At 44.5% G+C, this 15056-nt stretch overlaps 1 protein-coding gene across 1 annotated transcript in view; it reads right to left on the bottom strand.

Annotated features, from left to right (window-relative positions):
• Positions 1-15056, bottom strand: part of TRPC5 (transient receptor potential cation channel subfamily C member 5) — a 257295-nt gene that overhangs the window by 17542 nt on the left and 224697 nt on the right. The window contains exon 8 of the mRNA XM_027609568.2: positions 8998-9193. Coding sequence (XP_027465369.1) covers positions 8998-9193 — 196 coding nt within the window. The remainder of the gene's footprint in view (positions 1-8997; positions 9194-15056) is intronic.

Genomic DNA, 15056 nt, shown 5'->3' with positions numbered 1-15056 from the left:
CTTTTCCTTGTTGGTGTCCCTTCCGCAGTCTTCAGGTACAATTCCCTCATGGTCTGTCTCGCTCGCTTGGCCCCCTGTGCAAACCTGATCTCAGTAAGGGATCAGATTCATTTACACTGAGTCACAAGTGACCTCCTAACAGCTTAACACATATTTGCATGCTAACTGGCGACAGGTCTTAAGGTGAGCTATTTCTGGATGACAGCGGGAGGAGGTTTGTGAATCCTCTGAGATTTTATGCTGCATTTGATCACGTCTGCTCATATGTGCATTTCTCTTGTCCATGTTTAACAGATGATCAAAGCAATCCATGACCCAGAAAAGGTTAAAGGCAATCTTCAAGGAAGAAAGGAAATGCAAAGAGAAATTTGAAGCTGTGGTTCCGTGATTGTAGACCCCATGAGGACAGAGGTCTGTCTGTCCTGTTCACCTGTCACCTAATGTGTCCCCAGTAACAAGAATAGTAGAGTACGGTGTAGTCTCTCAATAAATATTTGTTAAATATAAATATATTTATCCATCCAAGAGATATTTATTATTAAGTGAATGGGTGAAAGAGTCCAGGACGTCAGCCAGTAGACGGACAGAGGGATTCTTGGGGCATTAAGCCCTTCCTGTCTCTTGCATACTTGGTCTTGTTTGGTTTGAGTCACCCAAGAGAAGAGTCACCATGACAACTACTGATGTTCCTGCTGAACATCCAGGACAGGAGAATCTGGGATGCAGAGGGGCAGTACGGCCATCTGCCCTGTCTGGTTGCCTTTTAGCATGGGGGAAGGAAACCCCACTTCCCTTCATTGCCTTCTTCCCGTCCTCCAACTCCCCCGACCTCGTCTTTGTCCGTGACCAAGATCATTACCAGGTACCAGGCATCAAAGGCTGTTGCTGCTGCCAGAAGCAGAGACTGCCGCTCAGCAGAGACCTACCAAAGGATACCTTCGGCATTTTGAGGTGAAGAGCTCCATCCTCAGCAGATGCGGGCTCTCGGACCACTGGCTGACAAAACCATGAGTGGGCCTTGACGCAGAGAGACCGAGGAATCCATTTCTGTGTTAGACCAGCAGGGGGAAGGCCAGGCCCAGGCAAGATGCAGAGATCTGAAAAGTCAGCCTTTGGTGCCCCCTGCAGCGTCCGCAGAGAGAATGCTCCTCTTCTAGAGACTTCCCTGAAGTCCAGTCGCTTGTGAGGATATACTTTCAAGAGAGCCTTTTGGCCCCGCAAGAGCTCTCTGGGAAGCGACAGCATGAGAGGCTGATCCCAAGGCAGGATGTGTAAGTTGAATATGAGGAATTCTTGTCATGCAAATGAACTTGAGAGAGCTGAACTTTTTACCCTTTGTGGGTGGGATTATCTCAGGTGGGTTGTGTGAATGTTCATTGAGGAGGCTGGCAGTATTCAGGGCAGAGCTAAGAAGAAACTGGAAGCCTGAAGTGCGCACAGGCACACTGAAGGAGAAAAAGAGAGCCAGCATCTGTGTGTGTGTGTGTGTGTGTGTGTGTGTGTGTGTGTGTGTGTGTGTGTGTGTTGGGGGGGAGGGGGCAGGGAACCTCAGGGAAATGGAAGACACTTAATCTCTAGAACCAAGGGAAAGACTCCTTAGAGGATAGTCCTCTGGTTAGAAGTCAGGGGACAGTTCGAGTCAGTGAATCAAGTAGGATAAAGCTGAGGGAGTCCAAGGCTGGGTGTAGGGTGGGGTGGGGGGTGTGCATCCAGGTCTGGGGAGTTGGAATGCAGGCAGGGAAAGGGGTGGGTATAGTATTGTGATTACTTTGGATTAGATACACCTGCCAGTACCCTTGGGTAAGTCACTTTGAGCTCTGTGCCTCAGTTTCCTCACCTATCAAATTGAATTAATAATAGTACCTGCCTCACAAGGTTGTTGAAAAAATTTAATGAGAAGATATGTATGAAAAGTGCTTTGTATTGTGTCTGGCATATAATAAGTGCTCCATAAATGGTAGTTATTGATGGGAGTTATAATGATAATAGACTGAAAACAGTTGAATGCCTATCAGACGAATAAAGGCTGTCTGTACGCTAGATAGGCACTGCATGCTTATTACTGACTTCTCTAAGCCTTAGGGGACTGAGAAAGAGCTTAGCTCGGGCCTAGAGGTGGAGGCAAAGGGCTTGTCCAAGGTAAGGTCCACGTAAGGCAAGGCAGTTAGCCCAGGGTGCTACGCTGAGCCAGGTGGACAGCAGTATAAAGACACAGAATGGGGATGTGACAAGCCATAAGAGCAGGCCTCATCTTTTAAAATTATTTTTCTAAAGGCAGGCTCTGAACTCAGCCAGCTCCTAGAGATATGATTCCCCTACATGCTTCTCTTCATTGCTGGGGCATGTTCCCTATCGGCACAGGGAGGGCATTATTCCCATTTGAAGATATTTTCTTTTACTTTTCTTTTAAAAGATGTTATTTATTTATTTGAGAGAGAGAGAGAGAGAGAGAGAGCACAAGCAGGGGGAGCGGCACGAAGGAGAGGGAGAAGCAGGCTCCCCGCTGAGCTGAGAGCCCGATCTGGGGCTCGATCCCAGGACCCCGGGATCATGACCTAGGCTGAAGGCAGACACTTAACCGACTGAGCCACCCAGGTGCCCCCCATTTGAAGATATTTCCATGGGAAATCAAAGAGGAGGCAGAAAAGAATGAGGCCATCTCCTATACCCTTGTTGCCTTCAAACAACACCAGGCTGATCCTTGCTGATGTGCAAACTATTTCCCTGCCAGAAATGAGATCTGAAAGCTATCCCCCCTTTTCTGTCTTTCCATATTTGACCTTCAAGTCTCAGCCCCATCTGTCCTTAATAAACCAACGCCACAAAAACCTAATCAGAGACATACGGATGGGTTGGGGGTACAGCCAGACAAATGGAAATCACTCTAGGTCTTTCAAGCAGCAAATTTAAAACAGGGATTAGTATGTTGATGATGGAAGAGATAAGAAGCCAAACAGGACAGTGAGACAGCTCAGAGAATTTTCAGCTGAGCAACAGCAGGGAGCCCCTCTTATCCCTAGAGTTGGAGGGACAACTGGAAGAGGTGGTGAGTGGTGTTACCAGAGCCAGCAACGGCCCAGTAAACCCTCCTCATGCTTCGAATCTCTGACATCTTCTTTCGTTACCAGCTGGAGAAAACTCTGCTTTTACAGGACGTATGTGATTAGATTAGGCCCATCTGGATAATCTCCCTGATTAGTAACCTTAATTACATCTGTAAAATCTCTTTTGCTACGTATGCAATGTAATCACAAACGTGCCATCTAATCATATTCACAGTCCTGACGATTAGGGTGGGAAATCTTAGGGGAGCATTTTAGGATTCTGCCTGCCACGATGACATTCAGACTGTTTAATAAACCGACCAATCAGGGACGCCTGGGTGGCTCAGTCTGTTAAGCATCTGCCTTCGGCTCGGGTCATGATCCCAGGGTCCTGGGATTGGGTCCCATGTCGGGCTCCTTGCCCAGCGGGGAGCCTGCTTCTGCCTCTCCGCCCCCCTGCTTGTGCACACACACACACTCTCTCTTTCTCCAATCAATAAATAATATAATTAAAAACAAAGAAACTAACCAATCTGAATGTACGCCAGCAATAGCACTGGAACAGAGGCGTGCAAAATACCTGCTGTTGCAGGCATCACCTTTCACCCGCTGAATTGTGAGGTGATCTAGGGGCATCCCAGAGGGAACAGCTGGAGTGGCAGCTATTTACCAACTGGTATGGAAATATTTCAATGTCTTCACAACTGGGTGCCGTATCAGTGCATAGCAGTTGGTTATCTGCCTTGTTAGTGGGTTACGAATCATGGGTGTAGTGTGCGAGTTGTCTTCTTCTCTGTGCTTTGGAGGTCTGAGGTTGGTCTTGGGTGACTGGGGGTGGGCAGGAAGACCACCTCCCCCCTCCCTTGGCATTCCCAGGTGTGCGGTGGCCCCTTCCGGCCTTGTTTACTGTTTTTGCAGTGCTGGGATTGTTTTGATGAATGTCTTCATGGGCATAGCTGTCTTTTGCAGTTGGAGACTTCATCCATTATCTGAGCCTCCAAATGCTGCCACCCCAGGGGAGATAATCAATTCTGTGTATTTGGGCTCTCCCCAAGCCTTGCAGCAGATGTGGCTCAGTGAGGCAAGTGCTATTTACTTAATCTCAGCTTTAGAGTGAACACTCCACAGTAGCCAGAGAAGCAGGGTTCTTAGTAACTTGCTGCACGAGGCTATATCACACAGATCAGTATAAGCCCCATGTTTTGTGAGGACCCGTCTCAGGCAAAAGAGATGCCCCTTGTAGGTGAGTCGGACGTAGGAATAGATCCTAAGGTAAATGAATGTTGTGGGGCTGGTCTGTCTCTCCCACCTCATATTTTCATAAGGGTAAATTTGATGAAAATGGTATCAAGGGCAGCTTCACTTGATGGAACTGGGAGCATACACATGAGGAGCAGCAGTGACAAGGTGGATGTGTTGAAAGAAGTGTCACAGAGAGAAATAAGCAGCTTGAGAGAGAGAAAAGGGTAAAGGGAGAAGGGAAATCGATGCTAATCACAAATAATAATAATATAAAATATGGCCAGCTTCACCTGATGATGTTGGCTGGGACCACAGAGCACACGCCTGGAGTGATCCTTGCTTCCCCATATCTTGAAGCTGACTATCTATGACTGCAGTGGAGCCTCCTCTGGCACAGAAATATGAATTCCTCAAGAGCCATATCTCTACTCCACCAGCAGCTCTGCATCCTGTGCAGAGCATTGAGAAAGAGCTTGACCTTTCAAGGGACTGCTCTTACCTGGTGTTCCTGAGCCCTGTCTTAGGATGTACACTAAACATATTCCCAGTAAACCATGTCAACAACTGAGTCTCCACTTAGACTGAGTCAGCCTGTTGATACCTTTTGAAGTAGGAGAGATTTATCCTCAGTGGCTTCCCTTCCTATGACCTTTCCTCCACGTCAGGGCCCTTCTAAAAACTACATTGACTTACAGAAGTGGAGATGTGGCGAGTGGAATCAAATCTACTCGCTGGTCTTTACTGCTCAGACAGATCCAGATAGTTTTGGAATCTGGTTGCCCAATATCAGGACCCCACTGGATCCAGTTCCAAATGATAAAGACACATAAACAGAAGATTATTTCCATCCTTCCTACCAAATGTCACTGAGCTCAGTGGGAGACACCACAGCCCTGTATTAGGTGACAAGAAAATCTCTTTGTTTTCCACTGCCATTAGGAGCAATCAGCTGCAAGACACTCAGGGAGAAAATGACAAGTGCCTCAGCATGAATATTACCATCTTTGGCAAGGTAAGGGGATGCTAGGCCTAGTGGTGGAAAAATAACCCCCTGAGATTTTAGGTCTGTCCCCTTTATACAGACAGACTTGGAGTGAGCATAGATCATTCCAGAATTCTTGGCCTGGTTGGGTTCGAACTATTGAGAGAGAGAAGTATAAAATTGAGTGATATTCCATTTCAAAAGCAGCAGGTGGACAACATTTCAGAGCTAGAAGAGACCTTGCAAGCTTAGCCTTGTTCATCTAGACATCCAGACTCACAGGATGTCAGAGCCGGCAGGGATATTAAAGACCACTGCATCGGACATGGCCGACAGGTGCAGGAAAAATTGCTCAGCATCAGGAATCATCAGAGAAATGTAAGGCAAAACCACCAGGAGCTATCATGTCACAAGTGTTAGAGAACAGCTATTATCAAAAAGATAAGAGGTAACAACAAATAATCCAATCAAGAAATGGGCAGAAGACATGAACAGACATTTCTGCAAAGAAGACATCCAAATGGCCAACAGACACATGAAAAAGTGCTCAACATCGCTCAGCCTCTGGGAAATGCAAATCAGAACCTCAATGAGATACCACCTCACACCAGTCAGAATGGCTAAAATGAACAAGTCAGGAAACGACAGATGTTGGCGGGGATGTGGAGAAAGGGGAACCCTCCTACGCTGTTGGTGGGAATGCAAGCTGGTGCAGCTACTCTGGAAAACAGTATGGAGGTTCCTCAAAAAGTTGAAAATAGAGCTACCATATGACCCAGCAATTGCACTACTGGGTATTTACCCCAAAGATACAAATGTAGGGATCTGAAGGGGTACGTGCACCCTGATGTTTATAGCAGCAATGTCCACAATAGCCAAACTATGGAAAGAGCCAAGATGTCCATCGACAGACGAATGGATAAAGAAGATGTGGTATATATACACAATGGAATATTATGCAGCCATCAAAAGGAATGAGATCTTGCCATTTGCAACGACGTGGATGGAACTGGAGGGTGTTATGCTGAGCGAAATAAGTCAATCAGAGAAAGACAAGTATCATATGACCTCACTGATATGAGGAATTTGAGAAACAAGACAGAGGATCATAGGGGAAGGGAGGGAGAAATGAAACAGGACAAAACCAGAGAGGGAGACAAACCATAAGAGACTCTTAATCTCAGGACACAAACTGAGGGTTGCTGGAATGGAGGGGGGGTGGGAGGGATGGGGTGGCTGGGTGATGGACATTGGGGAGGGTATGTGCTATGGTAAGCGCCGTGAATTGTGTAAGACCGATGAAGCATAGACCTGTACCCCTGAAACAAATAATACATTATATGTTAATAAAAAAATAAATAAAAAATAAAATGAAAATAAAAAAAAAAGATAAGAGGTAACAAGTGTGGTGCAAATGTGAAGAAAAGGGAACCCCGGTGCACTGTTGGTGGGAATGCAAACTGGTGCAGCCACTATAGAAAACAGTATGGAGGGTCCTCAAAACAATTAGAAATAGAACTACTCTATGTTCCAGCGATCCCACTTCTAGGTGTATAGCCAAAGAAGAGGCAACCATCATCTTGAAGAAATATCTGCACTCCCGTGTCCACTGTGGCATTGTTCACAAGAGACCAGACACGGAAACAACCTAACTGTCCCTTGACAGACAAATGGAAAAAGAAAATATGGTGTGTATATCTACAACAGGATATTCCTCAACCATGAGAAAGAAGGCAATCCTGGATGGATGCAACTGGAGGGCATTATACTAAGACAAATAAGTCAGGCAGAAGAAGGCCAGTATTGTCCGATCTCAGTTATATGTGGAATCTAAAAGAGTCAAATACAGAGAGACAGAGAGTAGAAGGGAGCTTGCCAGGGGCTGAGGGTTGGGGGAAATGGGGAATATTTGTCAAAGGGTACAAATGTACAGTTAGAAGTTGAGTAAGTTCTGGGGATGTCATGTCCAGCATAGTGACTCCAGTTCACAATATTGTATTGTATACTTGAAAGTTGCTAAGAAAGTTGCTATCTTAAATGTTCTCATCAAAATGGTCATTTATGTGAGGTGATGGATGTGTTCACTAACCTTATTATGATAAACATTTTGCAATATATCTGTGTATCAAATCATCACGTTGTACACCTTAAACTTACCCAATGCTATATGTCAATTATATCTCAATAAAGACCATCCATTTCAACCCTCTTACTTCTTGGATGAAGAAACTGAGGCCTACAAAGGCAAAGTAAGTTACTCAAGGTCACAGTTATAAATAACAGGACTAGGACTAGGGTCCCTGGTCTTCTAACTCCTAATATATTTTTTCACTCTACGCCTCCACCTAAGTACCTAAGATCTAAACCATCCTAATGGATACTTTTATATTCTGATTTCTTTAAAATGTCCAGTGAGAGAAATTCTACAAACCCACCTAGGAGAATATATCTCATTGCTATTTATGGTTAGGAAATTTCTCCTAATAGATAACGCAAAAGACTCCTGCTGCAACATAAGCCCATTCCTCTTTGGTCTGTCCTTAACTGAAACGGATCACAGAGGGGCGCCTGAGTGGCTTAGTCGCTTAGTTAAGCATCTGCCTTCGGCTCAGGTCATGATCCCAGGATCCTGGGATGGAGCCCCATGTCGGGCTCCCTGCTCAGCTGGGGAGTCTACTTCTCCCTTTGCCTCTCCCTCTGACCCTGCTCATGTGCTCTCTCTCACTTACTTTCTCTCTCAAATAAATAAATGAAATCTTAAAAAAAAAAAAGAAATGGATCACAGATGGTCACTATCACCAGGAATATTCTCGAAATATGGACAATATGTGTGTGTATATCTATGTGTGTAAAAATGTGTGTATATTTATGTATATATTTATATGTATACTTTTATTTATATAACCAATAATTTAAGCTGCTTCTCTGTAGGCTAAATGATTCCTCAGTGGCAGACAAAATCTGAGAAATAACATCAATGAAGGAAGACAAGAGTCAGGTCTTTTCATCTGTCTTCTGTGCTATAGCAAAAACTTTCAGCAACAGATAGACCCATGGGGGTGATCTAGCATCTTAATATGAATGAAGCATCCAAATCCACTGACACCCAACTAAACAGGACCTCAGATACCCAAAACTCCTTTGCTAATACTCCATTTCTAAATATGATAGGCAGATCATAAGAAAATACGCTAAGGTTAGATATTTACTTTGGCATCAAAAACCAGGGCAGGACCTGGACCAATCCCCTGTCCTAAACCTTCACCATTTCTCGTTTAGGGTAATATTGCTGATCCAAATGGTAGCATGATGGTCAAAAAAAGATTCAGTGATTGACTCTACCAAAGAGTGTCTCACAGTGGAGTGTAATTACTCATGTATCAAAAAGTAGTCACTCTCTGTCTGAATCCATTTGGCTATAACTTGTCACTCCAAACTGTGCTCATACTTCCCAAGCTCTCCTTCCTAAGGCAAGAAAATGGATTCAGAGTTTTAAGGCTACCAGAAAGTCTTATTAACTAGAACGTCCTCTTCTAGATTACTGAGATTCAATGCACTCAGAGTCCAAATCGAGTTGCCTTAGAGAGAAATAATTCACTCTAACAACTGGGAGAGCTAATGGAAAATACTTGATGCCGACACACTGCTTCATTGAGCTTCCAGTGGGCTCCAGGCCAATGTGACCACTCCTGAAATGAAGTAATCACCTTGTCAAGCAAAGCTACTCACGGCAATGAGCTGGTAGGAGTTGTTCATCATGGCAATCAGCATGTTCAGCAGCACAACTAGGGAGATGACGTTGTATGTCCCAAACATGGTAGCTCCCACGAACTCTGTGAACTCATGTCTGGCTTTCACATTGGTAACATAGAGATTTAAAAGGCCGAAGACAGACCAGAAGAGAGACTGGAGGGTCTCGAAGAGCCTGAAAGAGGTCGAAGAGCAGGTTAGTTAATACTCTAGGAAGGGCAAGAAAAAGAGACAGAAAATGTGAAGGGATCTGCTTAATAAGGGGCCTGTCAGATTTACGTCCCAACAGGGAGACTATGATGTCCCATGATTTTGGTCTCTTTCCCCACACAAACCAATCAGGTGGGCTCATTTGTCTGTTACCGCTTCTGTCTCTTAGGCTTTCCCCTTCCACCTGGAATACCTTCTCTCTCTTCTCAGTCTACACAGAGCCTATGCTTTTCTTTTTTCTTTTTTAAAGATTTCATTTATTTATTTGTCAGAGAGACAGAGAGCGAGCACAAGCAGGGGGAGTGGCAGGCAGAGGGAGAAGCAGGCTCACTGCTGAGCAAGGAGTCCTACACGGGACTCGATCCCAGGACCCCGGGATCATGACCTGAGCCGAAGGCAGATGTTTAACCGACTGAGCCACCCAGGTGTCCTGAGCCTATGCTTTTCTAAGAGTTATTTCCAGGGCTCCTTCCCTTGCCAAACTTTCTCTTTCATCTTGAGACCATGTGATTTATCACCTTTCTAATTACAGAATGGCAGTAAATGAGTAGTTAAGAATATGGTGCTTGGGTTAGAAATCTCAGCTCTGTCATTTGCTAGCCGAGTGAATGTGAACAAGTTACCATTTCTCATACTTCTTTTGTGGTTCTGACAGGGCCCAGCGGAGTGCTAAGCTCAGTGGAGGAGCTTAGAGATCCTTGAATTAACACATTGTGTAGATTATTTTAAATGATATGTCAACTAATAATCACCGAGAACTTACTATGTATAAACATGTTAAGCACTTTTCCATACATGATCATTATTATCCTTATAAAACTTTATTGTTATGGCTGAGGAAGCAGAGATCAGAGGTCACTCAGCTCTAAGTGCTGAGCCAGAATTCAAAATCCAAATCCATCTCACCTTCTCAAACCACTGCATTATTTTATATTAGATGACTTCACAAATTATTGTTTCCTCTCCTAGTCTCCAAATATGTAACTTTGCAATATGTTTTCAGTGTCTAGGGTTTCTTTGGCCTCATATTCAGAAGTCTGTGAGGTAGCAATAAAAGGCAGCTGGCTCCGGGTTGCAGAAATCAACCATTTCTCAAGCACACAGATGAGGGGAAGAACATAAGAAATGTTACTTTAAGATTAGATGCCCTTTTTCTATTGCTCAAAATATGTTGTTTTTATGTTTTTAAAGATTTACTTATTTTTAGAGAAAGAGCATGAGTAGGGGGAGGGGCAGAGGAAGAAAGAAAAAGAGAGAGAGAGAGAGAGAGAGAGAGAGAGAGAAGCAGACTCCCTGCTGAGCACGGAGCCCCGATGCGGGGCTTGATCTCACAACGCTGAGATCATGACCTGAGCCGAAATTAAGAGTCAGATGCCCAATTGACTGAACCACCCAGGTGCCCCCCAAGTATGTTGTTTTTAGGGTGCAATACATTCTGAGAGGCTTAGAGATCTGTTCTTGGGTTCATTTAGGGGGTATTTGGGAAATGTTTTAGAGATTCCCTCTACCTGGGTGTGATCTTCCCCCATATCTTTGCATGACCATCTCTTTAACATAACTGGAGTCTCAGCTCAAATGTCACTTCCTCAGAGAAGCTTTCCTTGGTCACTCTACCAAAAGTAGCTCCACCAGTTTTTTTCTTTTTTTTTTTTAAAGATTTTATTTATTTATTTGACAGAGAGAGAGACAGTGAGAGAGGGAACACAAGCAGGGGCAGAGGGAGAGGGCGAAGCAGACTCCCTGCTGAGCGGGGAGTCTGATGCGGGGCTCGATCCCAGGACCCTGGGATCGTGACCTGAGCCGAAGACAGACGCTTAACGACTGAGCCACCCAGGCGCCCCCTTTTCTTTCTTTCTTTTTTTTTTTTTTTAAGATTTGTCTTTATTTATTTGAGAGAGAGAGTGCGAGCACAAGCAGGGGAAGGGGCAGAGGGAGAGGGAGAAGCAGAGGGAGCCTGACCTTGGGCTTGATTCTAGGACCCTGGGATCATGACCTGAGCTGAAGGCAGACGCTTAACCAGCTGAGCCACCCAGGCATCCCATCTCATTTAATTTTCTTTGTAGCATTTAAAACTCCCTAAAAATTTGTAAATAAAATCTTCAAAAGTGCAGACCGACTGCCTGTGACCTACAGTGGTGAGGGCTTCAAAACTTAAAAAAAAATAAAATAAGTAAAAAAGGGCGCCTGGGTGGCTCAGTTGGTTAAGCGACTGCCTTTGGCTCAGGTCATGATCCTGGAGTCCCGGGATCGAGTCCCACATCGGGCTCCCGGCTCAGCGGGGAGCCTGCTTCTCCCTCTGACCTTCTCCCCTCTCATGCTGTTTCTCTCTCTCTCTCTCTCTCAAATAAATAAATAAATCTTTAAAAATAAATAAATAAATAAATAAACTCCCTAAAATTATATGAAGTAATTCTTGTTTAAATGTTTATTTTCTGTCCATCCCCACTAGAATGTAAGCTCTAGGAAGGCAGAGACATATGGTTACTCTGTGCCTGGCACATGATAGTCACTGGATCATACTTGTTGAATAAATGAATGGATACTTATTAACTATTACTATTACTGTTATCAATGGATTAAAGTCTAGAAGACTCCAGTCCCATCGACAATTGTCCAGGCAATAGGCGGCACAGTGCTGTTAGTCATTTTGATGAAGGTTGCGCTCTGCCTGCACTAGCCTGACTCTCACGGAGCCTCCTTCAGGGCTGTCTGGGCAACATGCACATGGCCCTTTTCAACCAGTTACGTGGCTCTTCTTGTATCATCGTAGGTAACTTCCATGATTCTTTCAACATCACATTGCTTGTGAGCTAGCTTAGAAGGAAGAAATTTGCTTTTTGTTTGATGAAAATAAGTGCTGGTTGGTGAAGCATTTGAGAATCAAAAGTAAGATGAGAGCCTGGAGTTCAGGGGCCAGGTTGGCACAAGAACCAGAATATGGCAAGTCAGACTTAGCACAGGATCTGAATTTCCAGGAGAGTCTAAGAGGCAGGGCCAGGCAAGACAGTGCATTACAGAGCCAGGCAGAGGACCACAAATGGGAAAGATATGCGGCTCTGGAGTCTGGTTCTACCAAGAAGGCACAACCAGGACATGGCAGGGTCCATCTGAAATCAGGGCAGGTGGGAGGCCAGCAATGGCACAAGCAGCTAGCGAATAGCTGGAGAGCAGAAGCCAGGGTGGGTGTGGTTCAGAAAAATAGAAAGGAGTTGCAGCAAATTGGAATGGTAGTTTGAAAAACCAGGGTCTCTGGAAGTTCAATGACCTCGAGTACAGAAAACATTCAGTAAGGGGCACCTGGGTGGCTCAGTTGGTGTAGTGTCTGCCTTCGGCTCAGGTCATGACCCCAGGGTCCTGGGATCGAGCCCCACATCGGTCTCCCTGCCCAGCGGGGAGCCTGCCTCTCCCTCTCCCTCTGCTGCTCCCCCTGCTTGTGCTCTCTCGTTCAGTCACTCTCTGTCAAATAAATAAATAACATCTTTAAAAAGAAAAAAAAAAGAAAACATTCAGTAAATGTTTGCTCATTGCATGACAGACAACAAAGCCACAAACCAGGGCAAGTATATAATCCATATGTTGGCAGGGTCCAGAATGGAGGATGTTACACTCCTCTACCCCTGTCCCCATAAACAATTAAAATCGCAACGGTAAGGGGTGCCTGGGTGGCTCAGTCAGTTAACTGTCTGCCTTCGGCTCAGGTCATGATCACAGGGTCCTGGGATGGAGCCCCGTGTCGGGCTCCCTGCCCAGCGGGGAGTCTGCTTCTCCCTCTCCCTCTGCCCCTGCTTGTGCTCTCTCTCTCGCTCAAATAAATAAATAAGAATCTTTAATTAAAAAAAATGCAACGGTTAAGCTTGAGTGTAGAACTTAATACAAACTGTTCCAATGACTGATACAAAGATTCCCTAAAAGTGAAAGTTCAAGCATTTAAAATCTTCCTTCAACTGTGGTGCTATTCTAGTCAGGGAGATCCTATATGTATAATTGTACAAGAGAGAAGAAAAAGATGAAAAGATTGTTCCTCAGTTTTCATAGTTCATACTGAGAATGCCTTCAGTATGGTGCACAAAATGTCGGAACATGGCCTGGCCACTAAGGGAAGCTGGCTTGTTGAAAGGTATGCCCAGGTAAAATGGGTGACTGACATATGGGGTAGATAAGAGCATTCTAGTGCTACCTCTGTAGGAAATCCTGTGGCTTCTAGGCTCAGGTGCATTTACATGGAAAGGGCCACCCCCTAGAGGAGTCAGCATTACCTGGTGGCCAGGTCCATAATAAAATCATCACAGATCACAGGGATGGAAAGGGATGTTGACCAAACCCCAGAAGCCTAATGTCGAAGGAATATCTTTTTTGATTTTAAAGGATATGATTTTAAATAAAATAATCCATTTTTATTTAGCAGAGAGTAAACAAACATATGGAACTTGATAGCTCAAGAAGGAGCACAAAGTGAGGATACAAAGATTCAAGAAGACTTGATATTAAATGTCTGGAAGACAAATCCATCCCAGCTGGTTAAGGGGGAACTTGAGTATGTTGAGAGCCATCCACAAATAGATCATAAAGCTAAGAGGGGCACAGTGGAATAAAGACAGGAACAGAACTGCAGTCCTCTGGACACTTTCTGAAAGTCTCATCTGTGAGATGGGGAGTTCATCTTTTGAAAGGTAGAAGGATTATGGAGAGGGTTTACCCTGCTGGGACTTAAGTCAGACCAGTGGAGAACGGGAGGATAAACCGAAATAGAAAGGCTCCTTGGGTGAAAGCAGTGATGTCATCCTGGATTTCACATGCCCATTCTGCAGTTTCCTAGACTTGCCATTTCTTATTCCATCATACATTTCATAAGCTTCTAACTCTGGATGGAATGCTCCACTCCTGCCATGCTCCCAACTTCTAGCCTCCACTTTCATCCTGTCTCCTTCTCTGCCCGCCTCTTGTTTGTCCTGCCCTGCCTCCTTCCCTACAAGGTTGGGTTAGATGCTCCTCTTTTGCTCTCCCATTGCACCTTAGCCTGATTCTACAAAGGCATATATCACACTTTAGCGACAGTATAGGGGAGTAGCTAAGAGCAAACTTTAGACTCCTCCCCTACTAACTATTTAACTTTGAAAAACTTAAATAATCTTTAAACTTCAAGTTTCTTCATCTCTAAAATAGTTTATTGGAAGGATAAATACTAATTGCTAACATTTACTGTGCCCTTATTATGTGCTGGGCACTATGCTAAGTGCTTTGCCTGTCTTGTAATGTTTGATTCTCAGAATAACCCTGTGAAATAGCTACTATTATTATTATTTTTTTCAGATGAGAAACTAAAGCGCAGAGTGGTCACACTGGTAGGAAGTGACAAAGGTAGGATTTGCCCCAGGCTCTTCTGATCCTGGAGCCCACATGCTTACTCGCTTTTCTCTATTACATGGGATACCACATATAATGCACTGGGCACAGTGTTTGGCATAAACATTAAAAATGGCAGCTATTCTAATTATTTACTCGTGTTCTTCATTAGACTATGAACTTCTTGAGGATAAGAATGCCATCTTAGTATCCTCATTGCCTGGCACATAGCAGTTGCTGAATACACGTTTGTTGAATAAATCCGTTAGATGATGGGAGAAGCACACAACTAAGGAAAGTACAGATAATTGGTACCATCCTGTGATAAGAGTAGCAGGAAGGCTATGAACATAAAATAGGGGGAAAAGCAGGAGACAATCAACAACAATCTTTAAAACCTGGCCAGAAACATAAAGAGCCTTTGATGGGGACTGAGTTTGTATCCATGAAATAAGATGGGAAAATATGGGCTGAATGCTGGGTAG

This window comes from Zalophus californianus, chromosome X (genome assembly GCF_009762305.2).
Source record: "Zalophus californianus isolate mZalCal1 chromosome X, mZalCal1.pri.v2, whole genome shotgun sequence".
Taxonomy (NCBI): Eukaryota; Metazoa; Chordata; class Mammalia; order Carnivora; family Otariidae; genus Zalophus; species Zalophus californianus.
Note: the sequence above shows the minus strand (reverse complement) of the source record. Positions and strands in the feature narration are given on the sequence as shown.